This window comes from Peromyscus leucopus, chromosome 8a, assembly GCF_004664715.2.
Source record: "Peromyscus leucopus breed LL Stock chromosome 8a, UCI_PerLeu_2.1, whole genome shotgun sequence".
Classification (NCBI taxonomy): Eukaryota; Metazoa; Chordata; class Mammalia; order Rodentia; family Cricetidae; genus Peromyscus; species Peromyscus leucopus.
In genome coordinates, this window is record NC_051085.1 from 19,140,578 (window position 1) to 19,160,828 (window position 20,251).

Here is a 20,251-nt window from a genome sequence, read left to right on the forward strand (position 1 = left end):
CTAAGTTAATGAACTACATCCCCTTTTAGTTAAACCAAGCTAATAATATGAGCAATTTTGAGTATAAATTAAGTTTTGAATTAAATAAATATGTCTACAATATCCCCATGGATGTAATACATAATTCATTAAAACATAGGTTGAAAATATATTAGACTCTTTAGCATAATTTGTTCTTAATTATCCTAGTCAGTGAGGGAGCAGCATTAAATGTGGCTAATAAGCTATCGAATCATCTAGAATTCATTCATACAGAAGTTGCTTTCCTGGTTGTAAAGGGTTAGCTTTGCATTCTGATAGGTAAAGGAACAGTTGCATGTCTTAGACCAAAGTTTCCATTCATAGATAACTCAAAAGCTGATACTCCAGGGATAAAATCAATTTAGATTTTAGTGAGCGTGGGGGATTTTGTGTATTATTGCCAAATTATGTTTCTGCTACCAATCCCAATCAGTAGGCGATGAGGAAAGAGAACTGAAAGGAAGTAACTTACAATGATACATGTTGGAACTTCCCGGAGAGAATATTCGGCTTTATTGGGAAGTTCTTGATTGCCTGTTAGCTCATACACAGCAGGGTAAGACAGCAGGTTCACCAGCGCTAGGAAAGACTAGGGGAGAGGAAGAGACATTGAGATAGCTCATTTTATTTTTAATACTGCACAGAAAGAGTCGTTCGGGTAAATGCTGCAGGCCCCATGAATGTCTGAGAGCTAATTTTTAAAATAAATCTATTGTCAGTGTGAGACATCTACCCATAATAGGTTAAAAAATAATAAAAATAGCAATAGTCTGAGAGCTTAGAATGCTAAAATAACAACTGTTAAGGAGCATGTGTAAGAGTTAGAAAACGTTTCAAAATGATATGCAATTCCCAAAGTTAGATTCTGATGAAAAAACGAAAAAGCTCCTGCTTTCTAATTCCTTATACTATTATAACCAAGAAAATACAAGAGAGTAACACCCTAAGGCAAGATAACAAGGTCTATATATTCTCAAGCTTAGTCCATATGATTGTTTTTAATATACTCAATGGAAATCAGAATAACCTAGACATCATAGCTAATTTTCAAAAGCCATGGTCTTCCCATGAAAGACAGCTCCTTTGTCCCGGTCTGACCATACCAAGCTCACCTCTCCACAGTGCCTGTGAGCCAGGTCCACCTCTCCATGACACTTGTCTGACCATACCAAGCTCACCTATCTATCCACAGCGCCTGTGAGCCAGGTCCGCATCTCCGTGACTCTTTAGCTTCACCTGCTTAACAGCAACTCGGATCTATTTCCCGCACAAATTCCATTCTCAGCTCCTAGCTCAGAAGCATTCCATGGGCAGCCATCATTAGACAGCAGGAAGTCCAAATGTTTTAGATGACTTTCAGGACACTTCACTCTCTTCACCTGTGTCTCAAAAGCCTCATTTCTCACCGTTCTCCACTATGAAGTCACGTGGCCTCCTTCAACTGACTGCCACCTACACAGACTTCTCTTGTCCTATTAACGTGCCCCACCTGCCCTCAACTGCACTCCAAAAGTGTGTCCCTTTCTTTCTGGTCAACTCCATCTTCTTCCTGAAGTTCCACACACTTCCTAGTTGATATATTATTTGTAGTTCCTTGTAAGCTTTGTGTGCTGCTTAACAGTTTGATCTTTTAAATATCCAGTAGGTTGAAAATTTATGAATCAGATATTTCACTAAACGAAAAATAAAAATTTGAGAAAAATAAAAAAAAACTACTTGATTTGATTTCTCATTAATAGATAAGAAACCTTGAGGTTGTGATAAAAACCTTGACTAATAACACATTTGTACAAGAACAAAACTACATTTTCTTTTTTTCTGGCTAAGGTTTCTTCTGCAAATGAAAACATGACTGTCTAGTCTTTGTTTATGAATAGGAAAAGTAGAGTCCACTTCCTATTTCCTTCTTTTATACTCAGTGGAGTGATACTTAACAAATTACAGTGGCTATATGGTGAACATATACAGCACATGGTGCTTTGTAGCAATTGTATTTCTGGATAAAAATTGAGCATGCATTAAGTTTAAGCTGTGTCCATATTCCCCCACCAGATACAACCTCTTAAAACAAAGATGGACTTTCTTACCAACTCTAACAGCAATATCCATGATTTAAACCTAATATATATTAGCATAACAGTAAGTGTAAAGGTTCAGTTAAAATGTACAGAGCATGTTTGGTTACGAGAATCCTATGCAGGCATACTATCACTCTAGATGAGTGTAGTAAAGAAGAGGGGAAAGGCTGGCTGCTATCAAGGAAAGCATGCTAGAGAAGTATGTGTCTAAATTACCATGAAAGGAACTACAAGGAAACTACAGGGTTTGTGACCACCAACCCAACAACTGCGTAAACAAATCCACCAACCAAGTAGGTGTTAAGTAGAAAGATGATTTTCAGATCTCAATAGAACTTTTAAAAATGCATTTTAATATCCAGAGAATATATCAAAGGTAAAATGCTTTAAACATTTCATGATATTAATCCAGTAATGTTTAGATGTAATAATAAATAAATCTCTTCTCTATAGTAATGGATTACAAGTACAACTGATAAATTGAATAAATATCCACTTTGTTAAGAAATAGATTGTTTATGAGTCATATTGTAACATACTGAGGGTTTCTTACCATTTATACAGAATAGCTCCACTCATGTTTATAGAATCTCACTTCTAAGAAATAAAATAATTCTGTTGGTACATAGTTGGAATAATTGCTGATATGCTACTCTAAGCAAATTAAGTAGAGCTTCAGATGAAAACAATCCAATGACTGTATTTGAAAACAAATAACCTGCATATAATTTTAAAGAGACTTGAGAAGATTTCAGTAGATTACCACAAGAGCAAACAAACCCATTTCTCATGCACTAGGCATTTTTAAAGGCACTTAGCAAATTATAAAACTGTGATGTATTAAGCATTCATGGAACTGAAAATATTTTCAATGCAATCATCAGTTCCCAGAAAAGTACATTAAATGTGTTTGTGGCATCAGACATAATCCTAAAATTGAAATAGCACAAAACATCTACTTTTCAGTGTTTAGGAACAACAAAGTTTTATGTAATAATGCTAATGAAATGAGAAGGTCTAGAGGTTAATAAATTTTAAAACTGGCATTTCAAGCTTAGAATTAAAGTAACAAACTTCCTATGAATGAAAACTTACAGGTTCATAATGACTACACACTCAAAATATTTTAATGTCAGTTGCCTATAGTAGTTGTGGCAGATGCCAATTAAAATATGAATGAAGCAACAGTCTCTGCCCTACAGGGCAGGAAACACACTGTGAGGTCATTCCATTCAGTACTGTAAATGGCATGGAGGTGCTGTGCTTTGGAGAAAGGTCAGAGGTGATGCAGAGGATTATACTACAAGGCAGAATGAGGGGATAGGGGGTGTGGCTCAGAGAGAGATAGCCTGAAAGGATGCAGAGATGTGCTATGTTAATAAGATCCATCCCCAACGCTAGGGAAAAAAAGGAACACTGCTTTCAGAAAATTAGTACAAATTATCCGTTATAGTTTAGAAAGAAAGAAAGAATTTGGAAAATAATTTAGGTGGTAGACAGTATTAGGAAGTATGAAACTAATTTTGATTTTGAAGTTTCAGGAGACAGAGTTAGTCCTCTTTTTTCAAGACTCTTGGGAACAAATCAGAAAGTGATTCAGGAAGGTGATCTCAAGTGTGGCAGTGTTAACCCATGGTAGAGAACATGCTTAGTCTGTACAACACCCTGGGCTCACTCCCCACCGCCAAGAAAACATGGGGATAGCCAGTTGTTTTCTGAATGGATTTAAGGTCCACTCCACAGAAGACTCATGCCTGGTACTGTAAGCCTGGCCAGAAACCTGTGGCTGGGAAGTCACAGGTCTTAAGGAAGAACCTGCCATGATTATTTTGCTAAGTGAATATACTATCAAACTGCTTTCTAAATACTTACTCTTGTTTTGTTTTGTTTTGTTTTTCTCTCTCTCTGTTTTAAGATACTTTTAAAATTTTCTCTGTATGTGTCTGTGTCTATGTTAGTGCATGCCATGTATGTTCAGGTGCCCACAAAAACCAGAAAAAACTGGATCCCCCAAAGCTGAAGTTATAAGTGGTTATAAGCTACCTGACATTGGGGCTAAGAATCAATCTACAGTCATCTAAAAGAGTTGTACATTTCCTTTCTCAATATTTAATCTTTAAAATTTTTTTGTCTAAGATTTATTTATATTATTTATTTGCTGGCTTGCATGTATGTGTGCCGTATGTGTGCCTAGTGTGCTCGGAGGTCAGAAGAAGCATCAGATTACCCGGAACTGGAGTTATAGACAGTTATGAACCACCCATGTGGGTACTAGGAACCAAATCCAGATCCCCTGGAAGAGCAGGAAGGGCTCTTAACCACCGAGCCAGCTTTTAATGTTATAGGCTATATCTCTCTGCACTGCTTTTCCGTGGGTTCTTAAGGAAATGTTGGTCAATAGGACTTCCGGGAAGCAGCATGTAATCTGAGCTGCTCGATACTGGAGAACACCAATAAGCACCTGTGCTTCTGAACAAGGAAGACATGATTACTACAACTAACTAAGATTATTATCAACGTTTTGTTTTTTGAGACTTTTCTTGCATGCATACAATGTACTTTAATCACACTCACGAACCACTCCTCTCCCCTAACTCTTCCGAGGTCAGCATCCCCGCAACTTCCCCTCATCCTTCCATGTACATGTCCTTCCTATTTAACTTACTGAGTCCCTTTTGTGCGGCCCATATATTCATGGGTGTGGCGACATCCACTGGCTCAACCTAGCCGAGGCCACACTCAGGGAAGCTGACGCTCCCTTCCCCAAAAGCCGGCAACTGTCAACAGTTCCTCACAGGGTGGGGGCTCATGAGCCTCTCCCTCCTCCCTCCTTGAACGTTCACTGGCTTAGTATTGTGCAGGCAACCACCGCTACTGTGAGTTCACGGGTACACTGATTCCGTCACATCTGGATGATGCTTTCTCTCAGGAACTAACTGACCTCTGGGGCTCTTAGATCTTTCTGTCTTGTCTTCTGAAACAGTTTCTGAGCCTTGGGAGGAAGATTTTTTATTTACTATGTATTTAAATAGCAGCCTCAGGACTACTGTCTACCATAGGCACAGCTGAAGAGACAGAGTGGAGAGATGCAAGAAAGGGACTGGAGTTCAAACACAAGTTTTAACGGATTTGCTATATGTTGAGACTGTAATTATATACTAACTGTAATTTAAAGTAGAATCAAAAGTGCAAAGAACCCTTGTGGAATAACTGAGCTCTCAAGCTGGGTACAAGAGTTGTTTAAAACTATGAATTGTCATTTGTTGTATATTTTAATATATAAGTTAGGAAAATATACAATGTTTCAGGAGAAAAATTCAACCTGTTATACTGATACTCGCAATTCAAAGTCAAATAACTTGAATAAAATTCCAATAACCTTGAACCTGCATTAGAAATAGTTCATACAGATTTACAACTTACAATAGCGTGCCAATTTATGTCATACATGAAGGATAATGCAAACGTGGAGAGTCATGATAATAACGTGTCCAACTTTCACACTAAGTGGGGCACATACTCTACCTCTGTAGACTCACCTATCTGCAATGCCCTCCTCCTCTCCAGAAAATCCAAACTCCCACCTAGAGACCTTCCTTTAGCATACATGGTGGGCAAGAGTGATGGCAGCAGTTTCTTCTGCCTTAGCCAAAAGTCTCTTCACTTTCATTGCTGAAGACTATTCTGCTGGATGCAGAACTGTGCATTGATTCTATCTTTTTTATCTTTTGCTCTCAGCACAATAAAATGTTACATTGCCTTCTGGCCTCCACGACCTCTAATGCAGTGTGTGGTGGTTTGAATAGTTATGGTCCTCTTAGACTCGTGTGTTTGAATGTTCGGCCCCCAGGGAGTAGCACTATTAGCAGGTGTGGCCTTGTTGGAAAAAGTGTGTCACTGTGGAGACATGCTTTGAGGTCTCCTATGCTCAAGCTATACCCAGTGTGGCACACTCCTTCCGCTGCTATGGATCAAAATTTAGACCTCTCAGCTCCTTCTCCAGCACCATGTCTGCCTGCATGCCGCCATGTCCAACCATGAGGATAATGGTCTAAACCTCTGAAACTGTAAGCCACCCAATTAAATGTTTTTCCTTTATAAGAGTTGCTGTGGTCATGTTGTCTCTTCAAAGCAATGGAAGGCCTAACTAAGACATGGTGCTAGCAAACTGTTCTACTGTATGCTACATATAATATTGATTTTCTACAGCTCCTTCCAAAATGTGGCATTATCTTTGTTTTAAGTAGTTCATCACAAGCTGCAGTGTGGTTTCCCATATATTTTCATTTTACATAGTCTTTCTTGAGTTTCACTAAGTTTCTCATCTATAATCTTTCAAAAACGTTGGTGACTTTTATCTACTGTTTAGGCAAATATTGTTCTTTCCTGTTCTCTTGTTTCTAGCTTTCTCATTGCAAAAGCTAAAACTATCAATATGACATAATTTCAAAATCAGCTAAAGGCTCTCCCCACCCATGCTCTTCAAATTTTATGACTCCCGTGGACCTGTCAAAGTTTACTATTTGTGATGTTATGCTTAAATCTTCTGTTAAGCCCACTTTGAAATTTCTATTTCTGGTTAGTTTTTTAATTCCAGAATTTCCATCTGTTTCTTGATATGGCTATAGAGACCTATTTGTTCATTTACTCTAAGTTTCCATTATGTCCTGTCCTTGTAAAATAGTCCACCTTTACTTCACAATAAATTTTAGTCAGCTGGCTTTTTTCCTGAGTATGGGTCAGAGTTTTTAAATTCTTCACAAGCCTAGAAATTCTAGGTTACTTTCCTTGCTTTGTGTGCATATATTATATGGATTCTAGATTGTGTTATACTAACATAAAGAACATAGTTTTATTATTATTAGTTAGCATATAAAATAATGGGTTTTGTCAGAGTACAAACAGAATACATTATATACATGTATGAAATGGTCAAATAACAAAATTAGTAAATAAATAAAATGTTTTCATTATAAAACTTTCATACATGTATGACACATACTTTGCTAATACTCCCATAATTATCTTTTTGTCAATCTCCACTCCCACCAGCACCCTCTCTTTCACTAGTCACCACTCTGTTTATATATATATGTATGCATGCATGTATGTGTATATGTATATATATATATGTATGTATGTGTATATGTGTATATATGTATATTTAAATTGCACACACATATAAATCTAGGTTCTGAATGTAAGAGAAAATGTATCTGTTTTGAGTCTAGCTATTTGGTTAACATGATGATCACCAACTCCATCCATTCCCCTGCAATTAACTAATCTCATTTTCTTTATGAAGCAGAGAAACGCCATTGTGCATACGCACATTCATTCCATTCACTGGCTGATAGATGCTTATGCTGATCCCACATCTCGGCTACTGTGGACAACTGTGATGAACATGGACAAGCAGGCAGCAGCATGGAGTAGCTGCATCATACAGTGGTTCTAGTTCTGGTCTTCCTAGAAACCCCCATAGTAACTGACATAATATCCACACTAATTTATACCCCCACAGGTATAACATTTCCTCTTGCCTTGTATCCCTGGCAGCATTTGTTGGTTGATTTATTTGTAGACATTTTGACTAAGGTGAGATGGATTCTCAGTGTGGTTTAATTTGTATTTTCGTAAGGGCTAAAGATGTTGAATTTTTTTTCATAAATTTGTTAGTGTATTTTTGCTTTTTTTTTTTTTTTAACAACGATCTGTTCATTAGCCTGTTACTGACTGGATGATGTGGCTTTGGGGGGTTTTAAATTCTGGAGTTCTTTATATACTCTAGACATCGACCTCTGTTAAGACACAAAGCTGGCAAAGATTTTCTCTTTAATCTTTGCTTGTTTCCTTTACTGTTCAGCTTTTAAATTTCATGAGTTTCCATGTCAGCTGGGCGGGCAGGCTAGTAAGTCCCAGTTATCCACCTGTTTCCACCTCCCCAGTGCTGGACTTATGATCACGTGCCACTATGCCTGGTGTGGGGACTTTGGCTTGGGGTTTGGGGGATTTTTGTTTTAGTGTTTGGGTTTTGTTGGTTATTGTTTTAATTTTTAATTTTTTTCATTTATTTATTCATTTGGAGTTAGGGTCAGGGATGCCACAGCATGTATGTAAGATCAGAGAACAGCTTGCGAGAATCAGTTCTCTCCCTTACCATGTGGGTTCTGGGGGTCAAACTCAATCAAGCTGGCAACAAATATATTAAACTATGAGCTATTCCACTAGCCTGTTCTTTGTTTGCTTTTAATGTACATTCTAGGGCCCAAACTTGAGTCCTTGTTCTTACAAAGCAAGTGCTTCACCAACTGATGTATCTCCCCAGCCTCAGAAGAAAAGATTTGTTTGTAAGCTGATTCTCAGCATACTCAGCACTAGTATACAGAAGATGAATTTTTTGAACAGTTATATTGGCTGGATTCAAAATCAGGTAATGTGGTAAGCAGCAAAGTTACTATAGTTTACAGGAGTAACTCATAGTTTGGGTGCTACTACATCTGTTTGTAATACCCATTTTGTGACTGTTTTCTCCAGGCTCCTAACTCCATCTTCAGCTGCCAAATAACCCTAAGCTTGGAATTCCATTTCTACTAGCTCTCTAGACTGTAAGTTTCCATCCAGAGAACATCAATGGGTACTTTTCCTAAAGTTAAAATCGGGAGCCAGGCAGGGAGGCAGAAGCATTTGGTAGGCAGAGGCATGTGAATCTCAGAGCGCTCAAGGCCAGCCTGGTCTACATAGAGAGCTCAAGGCCAGCCTGGTCTACAAAAAGCAACCCTGTCTCTACTAGAGACTGTGAAGGAGGAGCACCCCACAAGTCACTGTCCCTCACTTACTGCCTACTTTTGGGCCCTCAACATTTTAACCACTTCATTTTTAAGTTATTTTCTAATGTTCATGTTTTGTACAAGAGTGAATTAGCCTAACATCCCAGGGAAAAAAAAAAAAAGGAACTGCTGAAATTGTAGGTAAAGGGGAGTTCTTTAAATAATTTTATGGCATCATTATACTAAAAATTGTTCAGGCTTCCACTGCAGGGAATCATTACTTCAACTAAAAGAAATTAGGAGACTATGTTACACATAGGAAAAGCCGTTGAATTTTAACAGAATAGGGGGTAAGCACTTTTACGAATTTTTTGCTGCACTCTAGCTAAGATCATCTTCCCTCTGCCTTCTCTCCTGTTCACTCCATCCAAACAACTTCCATCAGATGCAAGACCAAGGGAAAATGCTTCCTGAACTTCCGTGGTGTTGGTTTGTGTTTGTTTTGGGGACACATTGTTTTAAGTAACATGACTTGGTGTGTTACTACCCTTTATTAGGAAAGAAAAATACATAATAATAACAAGAAAAAAAAGTATCTTTCCAACATATTTTCCAACAGCTATTAGTATGCTACAGTTCACTAAATTTACTTTATAATGAAAAATGTTTTTAGGTATTAAATGAGAGAAGGTCCACTTAATAAAGTTAGGCAGGAAGTGGTAGCACATGCCTTTATCCCAGCACTTGGGAGGCAGAGGCAGGCAGATCTCTGAGTTCAAGGCCAGCCTGGATCTACAGAGCTAGTTCCAGGACAGCCAGGGATATACAGAGAAACCCTGTGTCGAAAGACAAACAAACAAGAAAGTTTGCTGCTTATAAGTGACATAGGTCAGGTTTCCATGGAGTCATCTCTTGCAATACACTTCAAATCTATGCATTATTTCATCACACATCTTCTTACCTTTTGACAGCTTCGGTCAATAGGGTCCACTGGAGTAGCTCTAGGATGAGTTACCCTTACATCATCTCTTCCACATTCAAGATTGGACCATAACTCAGTTATCAGTGCACTAATGAATCCTAGGAAGAAGTATTACTTATGTCATATTTATAGCATAATTTATATTATGGTGTAAAATAGTATAGTCTGGTTTGTGGGAGACAGGATTATTCTTATGAAAAGACTTATTTACTCTCACAGAGGAAAAACATTTGCATCTTTCAAAAATAATAGTGTGATCTCTACCCTTGATAGAAGTGGTACTTGATATTATTACTAAATGTTTATTATATCCCATCACCCTGCACTGTTAAATAAATCATGGGAAAGTATTTCCCTGGAGATTGTAAAGAATGTGTTCAGGAGTTGGAGGAAGAGAAAGGAGGCACCAACAAGTCGGGCAGGCATCCAAAGAATATGCTCACTTAATCTAATATTCATTTATAATTCCATGTTTCAAACAATTCTGAACTTTCCTCCCATGCATCATTTAAATTCTGAGTCAAATACTAAATGAAAATGAATATTAAAGCTGATATTAAATTTTTCAAATCATATACTGTATATAAAAACCTAACATCTAATCATAAAGTCAGTATGCCTTAATTCCTGACCACATTCTAAGTATGTGTCCTTATACCCACAGATAAGTCCTCACCACCCTCCAAGGAAAGTTCTCTTTCTGGCAGATGGAGACTGTCACAGAGAGTCACAACACATCAAAATGCAGGGTGGTGAGCCCCATACCAACTGATGCATCTACAACACAAATCCCACACCCAAGGCTCAGGAAACACAGAAGAGAGGGTGCTGAGATGGTAAGAACCCGAGGTCAGGGGGTTTGCTGTTAGATTGTGTCTCCCAGTTCTGTTGAGAGTTACGCCCATAAAATCTACCAACATCACTGTCTAGACATGAGCTGACAAGGACAACAAGTTGACAAAGTAGACAGGAAGGAAGGCTAGGGGAGCCGCCACCCTATACTAAGAACTGCAGGCAACTAAGGAATGCTAAGAGCAGGAGAATATTCTTCCCCAGAGTGGAGCATACCAATGTATTATCCAACACCAAAAGGTCAGTCAGCCCTAAGAGCATACGAGTAACATTAGAGAGACTGAGCAGACTGTACTTATGATCTTAGGGATGGATAGGAATATACAGATATGTATGCAACAACAATGGAAAACAAGGCCATTAATTTTAAAGAGAGCAAGGGGTATCTGAGAAGGCTTGCAGGAAGGAAAGGGAAGGGGGAACATAATGTAATTTTATTAAAATATCAAAAACCAAAATAAATTTACGACAAACCAATATGCTTATAACAAAATAAGAGAAGTGTTTTCTGGCACAACTAAAAAAAAAATGCAGGCTCTAAAAGTGAGGATACTGGGGTCTAATTTAAGAGACTAATTTAAGAGTTTATTCATTAGTTTGCATGAACTGGGGGTGAAAGTCCCTCATCTTCAGAGCCCAGGGAATTCTGGTATTTGAAAATGGATATTCCAGAGTTTCCACAGTGTACAAATGGGACAATGCACGTAATGTAATGCCAATGCAGCTCCTGTAATGCAAGTAACGTAAGCTCAGGGATCTGGAGTCGTCCTATGACCTGTGCAGAATTTTCATCTCAAGAAAAGTTGGAGAGGATGGGGTTCAAATGCTTAACTACTCGATGACAAGTAAATCTGGTGTGAAATCTAGTCTTCAAATGGATCTATTAATATATTCCTTTCTCCAGTGCTACACAGATTTATCCTAAGTAGAAGAGAAATGTGCTTCAGCTCAGGGCCGGTTTTTTCAAGGAACATATACACATAGAGCCCAAATTGGTTGAGCAAAAACTAAAATATAGCAAAATATTTTGGTTTAAGTAGTGAACCAACAGTGATCAGTGATGCTGATATAATTTATCACCTCCAACTGTAAATTGCTCTGCTATATCACTAATTATGTGATGCTCAGTAAACTAAACATGGGCATACTACAATCACGGTGGCTAACTTTCCTACAGCTCCAATTGACAGCAGAGAATATATTCGGAGGGCAAACTTCAAAGAGTGTGTGAAGGCTGCAGAGTGAGGGGATGCTCTCTAGAGGGCAGGGGAATGATGGGAACAAGACAGTGGTACAGATACGTGACAGCTATGCTGACTGGACATTTGGATGCACATCCAAGTCTACTAAACCAAACACTGGGCCATTCTGTCAGGGAAAATTAATTACACCAAGACAGATGGCATTCTGTAGGCTTATAAGGTGAAGAGGGATGCTTTAATTGAATAAGTTTTAGTATAGATCATTAGGTACCACTGTTCTAAAAATAAAAAGGTAGGATAAGAGTCTCTACATGTCATAGGAAAAATAATCACCAGTGTAATTTCACCGAAAGCAAAGACAATCCTGTAAACTTTCTTTTTCACGGTCACAAACTGGAAAGAAGAATTTTGCTATTATTCATTTTATTAACAATGGTCACATTTTATTTATGAGGGAGAAAAAAAAACTTGCCTGAATTTTGTAGTGCTACTGCCCCTGCTGCTGTGGATGCCACCTGTACAACCAAAACTTCATGGTCAAACTTCTTCTGCCTGTTAATCTAACATAAAGAATGCAATGAGAAACAAAGACCATAGCATGCTGTCATACGCAATACACACTTAGCTGTACAGCTACTTACCGCTCTTTAACAACCAGAAGATTAGAAATGTTGTGGTGATATATTGTTTGTATATACTGTTTGTAAGCTAGGAAATAAAGCTTGTCTGAAAATCAGAGGACAGAGCTAGCCAGACTTCCTCTAGGTCAGGAAGTGGTGGCACACACCTTTAACCCTAGCACTTGGGAGGCAGAGGCAGAGATTCATCTGGATCTCTGTGAGTTCAGGCCCACGCTGGGCTACAAGAGATTAAGCCAGTCTAAAAGAGAAACAGCCAGGCAGTGGTGGCACACACCATTAATACCAGCACTAGGAAGGTTGAGACAGGAAGTGATATGGCTGGGCAGAAAAAGGAATATAAGGCAGGAAGAGACCAGAACTCGGGCTCTTTCAGACTGAGGAGTTGGTGAGGTAAGAGGTGGTGACTATGGCTTGCTCTGCTTCTCTGATCTTTCAGCTTTCACCCTGATATCTGGCTCTGGGTTTTTATAAGACCAATTAGGATTCATGCAACAAAATTTCCTTCAGGTGATAACAACAGAAAAACAACCACCACCACCCTCACAGTGAATTAGTACTAATGTGGTATTTTTAGCCATTTTATTTCTCATCTGAGTTTAATCCTAGCTCACTGACTTTCACAAGTCACTTAGTAAGGTGCTGAAGAGATGAGTCCACAGTTAAGAGCACATACTACTCTTGCAGAGGACCCAAGTTCGGTTCCCATAATTCAGTTCAATTCTGAGCATCCATATCTAGAGGCTCACAACCACTTACCAGTCTAGCTCCAGATGGCCCAACACTTTGGCCTCCGTGGACAACTGAACTCATACACATAAATACACATGGTTAAAAATAAATATTTTTGAAGAGTCACTTATAACTCCTCACCTTTTTCTCATAAATAAAAGGACTTATTTCTCATAAAAGGGGCTTAGATCAAGCAAAAATAGGACAGCTTCCAGCTCTAAATTCTATCATACTATTATTACTAAATTGTATCATCCTATTATTACTTTATAGGCTACTTCTTCATTTATAACCTTTTACTGCCAGATTCTTAAATGGATTTTTAAGAAATCAAAACAAAACAAAAACTCAAAAAAAATATGATACTTTCTCCTTAAAAATAGCTATTTCTAGAGGATTCAATTTTTGTTCCTAAGGAAGAGCTGCCCAATCCTAAACATCAACCCCTCTGTTTCTGTGTAAAAGTCCTTCAGAATTTGTCACTTTACAAAGAATAAACCTACTTGGGGTAAATACAGAAGGAAACCTATCCCGTCGTATTAATCAGCATAAGGAGGTGAAGTGGCATTATAATACACCTATTAGATTTTGCGGCCTATAAGATGTCCAACTTCCAAACGGAGTTAACCATTCAGAATTCCTACTTTAGAACATGTCATTAAAAGCACTTGATTTAAATGAATGGAAACACATGAACTATTAACCAAAGGTTGAGGGGCCCCCAGCTGGATCAGGCCCTCTGAATAGGTGAGACAGTTGATTGGCTTGATCAGTTTGGGAGGCAACTAGGCAGTGGGACCAAGTCCTGTGCTCATTGCATGAGGTGGCTGTTTGAAACCTGGAACTTATGCAGGGACACTTGGCTCAGTCTGGGAGGAAGGGACTGGACCTGCCTGGACTGAGTCTACCAGGTTGATCGCAGTCCTCGGGGGAGGACTTGTCCTGGAGGAGGTGGGAATGGGGGGTAGGCTGGGGGTAAGGGGAGGGTGTGGGAGCGGGGAGAATAGGGGAACCCATGGTTGATATGTATAACTGAATGGTATTGTAAAATAAAATAATATTTATATATATTATATAAAGCACCTGGTTTAACTTCAAACTCTTCAAACATAAAGTGTACCCTCAGTTCTAATGGGGGAAAGGGGGGAGCTGAAAAGGAGCTAAATGGCCATGCTGAAAGTTAGATCTATTCATCAATTTTCTATTGTTTATATCTTTAAAAGTTGTCCATCCTTTTCAATCTTGTCAGTCATATTTCCCATTTTCCTTGAATTACGATCCATTGTTCTGCAGGGAGTAACACAGAAGTCCAGGCAGATACCTATTCTCCTTTTCCTGTATCTTCCTGTCAAAGAATGCCTTACTCATAAGTCCCTCCCACTAGCCCAGAAAATTGGAGTATTAGTAGCCACGGGGTTTGTCCAATTCCCATTTATTGTGAAGAGAAAAAAAATTACCATAAGTTGGACAATTTATTAAACAAAGTATGTCTTCATGTACATAGTCAAAAACTAGAAAAGAAAAAATCTGAGTTTTAGAATGACCACTATAACTAGCCAGCTAACAGAGCCATAAAACATGTTTCATAATTAACCTGGGCTCCCACTCTCTCTTACACAAAATTAAAAATATAGCCTACCCTTCGGGATTTTTTGAAAAATATCTGAAGAGGTAAATGATGACAATATCTGGGATAGCAGGGCACATTAAAGTGTGATGAATATGCTAATGAAGAACTATCACTGTAAATTCCCAATGTCAAGGGGACAGTCTCTTGTATGCATGCTACCAGTATGATGTAAAAACTATTAAGTTTTGAAATTTACAAACATAACAATGGCGTCTAATTCTAGATACATCATGTGAAGACATGCCTGCCTGATCTGAAGCACCTGAATGAAAAAGAAAATGTGTTTGAGTTGTGCTTACAAGTTTCATAATGATAAACAGTATCAACAAAGCCTGAACAGTTAATTAGGATACAAGGACAGCTCTAACCTCAGCTATGGAGGAACTAAAAATAAACTGGAACATTTGTAATATAAAACGTGTGTGTGTGTGTGTGTGTGTGTGTGTGTGTGTGTGTGTGTGTGTGTAAGGGTATTGCATATAATAAAGCCCTAAATATGGGGTTGGGAAATGTGCACAGGGTGAAATGGAGCTGGCAATCTGGAATGACACTAAAATAAAATAAATAAAACAGAATGGGAACCTCATACAGATGGATGAAGTAAGCATGCCATAAACTGAGGAACAGGTGTAACTATATTTTCTGTACTCAGGGTCCGCCTTTAAAAAAAAATGTATCAACACATACACACCTAACCTCACAAACCCATGAAAAAACCAGACACATTTTACTCATGCAAGGAAAATGAGGGGCCTACCTGAGAAACTATTTATTCTTCACAGGAAGAGACAAGAAAAGGAGTTATTTCTTTTCTTATAGTTTTAAACAAAGGTAAGGGATTAGAATTTAAGAGAGTAAAAAGTCAGTACTTGCCATCAGGCCACATAAAACCATCAAACACAATAGCTGCCAGAGATAAAAGCAAAAACAAAACCACTGTGAAAGAGGGGATACCCAAGATCGGGGACCTGGCGATATCTGTAAAGTGCTTGCAACATAAGCATGAGTTCAGTGTGCCTGAACCCATGTTTGGGGATGGAGGGAGGCAAAGGAGGCCGGGCTCAGCAGCACACACAATAATGTCAACACTGAGGAAGAAGAGACAAGATGGCTGGCGATCCTTGGGGCTTGCTGGCCATCTAGCCCCAAACTGGTGAGTTCCTAGTCGAGAGACCCTGCCTCAAAAAATAAGATGGAGCGCTTTGCTATCTTGCAAGATGGTGGGTAAAAATGGTAACGAGTCTGACACAAAGGAGCAGAAATCTGCAGCCAGGAAGGCTGAGGCATTCCTAAAAGGGTCACTCCAAGGCTAAGAGGCCAAAAGGGAAGGCCCACAGCAGCCAAAAGCCCGACCTGGTTAGAGGAACTGGAAACACTCCCAATCTGTCGTGAACCCGGAAGGGATAAGTACTCAGCTGCTAAATCAAAGGTTGAAAGGAAACAAAACTTTAAAGAGGTGAGAGGATCTTGCCACTGTCACAAAGCCAGTTGGTGGTGACAAGAACAGAGGTTAAGCTTTGCAAGACACCTAAGGTGTCATCCTGCCAAAGTCCCACCAGGGAAGGGGCAAACCCAGGGGAAGAAGGCCTTCCATCATCATGGGAAAAGCTGCACACCGCACCATGCTCAGGCCTGACCAGCCTTTCACAGGGCAAAAGAGTCTTCCTGAAACATCCTGGGCTTTGCTGCCTGTAACTGGACCTATTTCCCTCAATCTCCTCTGCACAAAACACACCAGAAAGCAGCCACTGCCACCGCCACAAAAACTGCTATCAGTGATGTTAAGATCCCCCAAAGACCTCGCTGATGCCTGCTTCAAAAAAAATAAGCCGGGTAAGTGCAGGCGCCAGGGACACAGCTCTTTGACAGAGAACAGGGGAAATACAAGTTTACTACGCAGGGCAAGGTTGATCAGAAAACGGTCTGCAAAAGGTCAGGCTATTCCTCAGCTCAGGGGTGTGTGCAGTCCTTTGGGGCTCTAACAAATGGAATTTATCCTCACAAACTGGTAGTCTAAATTTCTGCCAAAAACCTAATTAAGGAACTGATGTGTGTGTGTGTGTGTGTGTGTGTGTGTGTGTGTGTGTGTATGTGTGTGTGTGTGTGTGTGTGTGTGTGTGTATATATATATATGAAAGTAGAGAGCAATTTAAGAAGGCAGCTGACAGCGGTCTCTACATCCACCCAAGTACACACACACACACACACACACACACACACACACACACACACAGCATGCCTTGATCCTGGCCAATGATCTATATAGGAGCTATATAGAAAAAATAACCCTCAGAAGCATACCCAAGATTGCAGAAATGTAAGGATCTTTACTGTGACAGAAAAAACAAAGCTGATTATGAGTCCATTACTTCAGGCTGCCTGATTAAATGAATTACCTGGTAAATTTTATTTAACAGTATAACATAATCTCTCTAAAGGGAAGTTTGTGTCTTTTAAATCACCCAAGGCCTAAACCTTCATGGATACACACATTTAGCCCTATCGGGATTTTTTTTTTTCCCCAGAAGTTCTTCCCAGCTTTGGTACATATGGATGTATTATATCATGCTTACAAAACATCTGGAAAATTAACTGAAAATTTCAATTCCATCTGGCTGCTTGCAATTTCAAAATACAACCACAGACACAAATCTCAACTACCTAAAGCTTTGCTTTAAAAAAAAAATCAAGTGGTACAATCAATCCCAGAATTTTAACTGAGGCTTAATAGCCACATCTCACACAGACAGCAGAATGATGTTCTGAACAGCTTTTCTAACAACAACAATTCCCTTTGCTTAGAGCAGATGGTAATTCATACCTGGAGTTTTTTTGCATATTGGTTGAACATAAACATCACACATTCATTGATGGCACCTGTTCTCTGAAGAAGTAGCAATCCTTTGGGAGTGGCAGCAAAATTGAGTAAATCATCTAGCAAATTGTCTTCCCAAGCCACACTGGAACAGGGAAAGGACAGGGAAAGGGACATTTAATATCCTCAAAACTGGAAATAGTAAAGATTGGCATGGACAAGTATCGAAATGATAGAGCATACACTGGCTACAGGTTGTTCAGTAGATATTACGAAACAATATGGAATCGGTGTGTTTTTCTCACTTCCGCTCTGACGGCTCTGCATCACTCAGTGAGTCGAGTATTCATTTCAGGGGCAGCACTCTGACTAAGCCTCGATTTTTTCATCCATGCCGTAATTTCCCATGATAATTCCACTGCACTTGGATTCCCCGAACCTCAACTCTCCATTATTTTTGTGCCCTCTTTTTATTAAAATATTTTTCTCATGTGCTAGAGCATAATATACATGTCTTCTCTTTTATTTTTATAAATTTTTATTTTATTTGGAAGTGAATAATAACATTTTTTTTCTCAAAACACAATTTTAAGCCTAATAACTTTCTCCAGAGATTAAAAAATAAATAAAACAGCAGAAACTTCTGTGGAACATTATTTTAACTATGTAAAGATGTGCTATACTTGTTTATGTTGCAGAGTTTTGCTTTAACTATGTAAAGATGTGTTACATTTGTTTATGCTGCATTTGTTTAATTATGGAAAGATGTGTTGCTGTGGGATGTTTTTTCTATACACTGTGAATATGTGTTGCTCTCACTGTTGGACAAATAAAGCTGTTTGGGCAATGGCGAGGCAGAATAAGGTCAAACTGAAGATGGAGATGAAGGGTGGAGTCAGAGCAGACATTGCAAGATGGCCAAGGAGTAAGATGTGATAGAACCAGTAAGCTACGGGCCATGTGGTGATACACAGATGAACAGAAATGGGTGAATTTCAATACAAGAACTAGCTAGTGAGTGTAATGGGAATTTGCTCTGCCCATGACCTTGAACTAATCTGGCCTGATAGATGTAGTGCTTCTTATCTTCCTATGTGACCACTTAAAAGGGAGGAGAAAGGGGGTTGCATTCTCTTGGGTGGCGAAGACAGGATCAGGCAGCGTGAAGCAGTGTGTGATCGGTCCCCAGCTTTCCAAGGATTCTGCAACTGGATTTACCTTAACCTGTATCAGTGAGTCTATTTTCCTCAGAGAACCCCTTAATAAATTGATATATACAGAGAGACTATTGAGGCTCTCATTACAGTGTGTTGCTTTTATTTATGCTGTATTTGTTTAATGAGGTAAAGATGTGTTGCTCTTTCACCTTGCCTGCCTAAGGCACCTGATTGGTCTAATAAAAAGCTGACTGGCCAATTGCTAGGCAGTAGAGGGATAGGCAGAGCTGGTGGTCAGAGAGAATAAATAGGAGGAGGGAGAAAAGAAGGAGAGAGAAAAAGAGGGAGACACCCATGGCCAGTCAGCCAGGCAGCCGCCAGCAAGCTAGACATGGAGCAGGACATACAGAATGAAAGAAAGGTAAAAAGCCCCAAGGCAAAACGTAATAAAATACAAACAAGTTAAATTAAAAGAGCTAGTGGGACAAGTATAAGATAAGACCAAACATTCATAACTAATATTACGTCTCCGTATCATGATTTGGGAGCTGGTTAGTGGCCCAAAAGAAAGCCTACAACCACAAGAAAAGAATTTCAAAAATTCTATACTCCATAAACATATTATATTGTTCAATTAACTTTTTTAGATACTGAGAATTTCCTAAAATTGAGAAAAATATACAATTTGTGTATGAATTAAAGTATCATCCAGAGTACCAAGCAAGTTAATTTAAGTCACAGAGATCAAGCAAACAGCTACAATACAAGCAAGAGCTGCCAGATAAGGATACCACCTATTAAACGCGGGTGGCCATATTGTAGACAATAAGACTTGTCAAGAGCCACACAGTCCAGAAGGACTGGAGTGACAGCTTCAAGAACTGATGAGAAATGTCTGCCTGCCTCAACATTTATATTAATTAAACTACTTAAGAACAGGAACATGTGTTTGGAGTATGAAAGAATGTGTGGTGACGGTGTGGTTTGAAAGAAGGAACATTTCCAGACATAAAAGACGAGCTAGGTGTGACAGCATACATCTATAATCCCAGGGCTTGGCAGAGGAAGAGGCAGAGGCAAAGGCCTGAAGAGGTCAGTGAGGCTGGGGCCAGCCTGGCTTACATAGCAAGTTACAGATCAGTCAAAGCTTCACAGTAAAAACCTAGATGTATGCCACAAGACAAGACAGAAAGAGAGAGAGAGGGAGGAGGAGGGAAGGGGCGGAGGCAGGGAAGAAAATTTAGATATAAAATATAGAAATGGTTCACCACTCTCAGATCTTAACAATCAAACCAAAACTATATTTGGAGATTAAAAAGGATAAAGGGGAAAAAATAAGCTTATCGGGGAGAAAAGGCCACAAGTTACAAGCTA

At 39.1% G+C, this 20,251-nt stretch overlaps 1 protein-coding gene across 1 annotated transcript in view; it reads right to left on the reverse strand.

Moving 5' to 3' along the window:
* The window catches only part of Tbc1d32 (TBC1 domain family member 32), a 211,962-nt gene that overhangs the window by 117,546 nt on the left and 74,165 nt on the right, over positions 1-20,251 (reverse strand). The window contains exons 18-21 of the mRNA XM_028868362.2: positions 17,727-17,865; positions 12,378-12,465; positions 9,831-9,949; positions 494-610 (exon numbers count right to left, since the gene is read on the reverse strand). Coding sequence (XP_028724195.1) covers positions 494-610; positions 9,831-9,949; positions 12,378-12,465; positions 17,727-17,865 — 463 coding nt within the window. The remainder of the gene's footprint in view (positions 1-493; positions 611-9,830; positions 9,950-12,377; positions 12,466-17,726; positions 17,866-20,251) is intronic.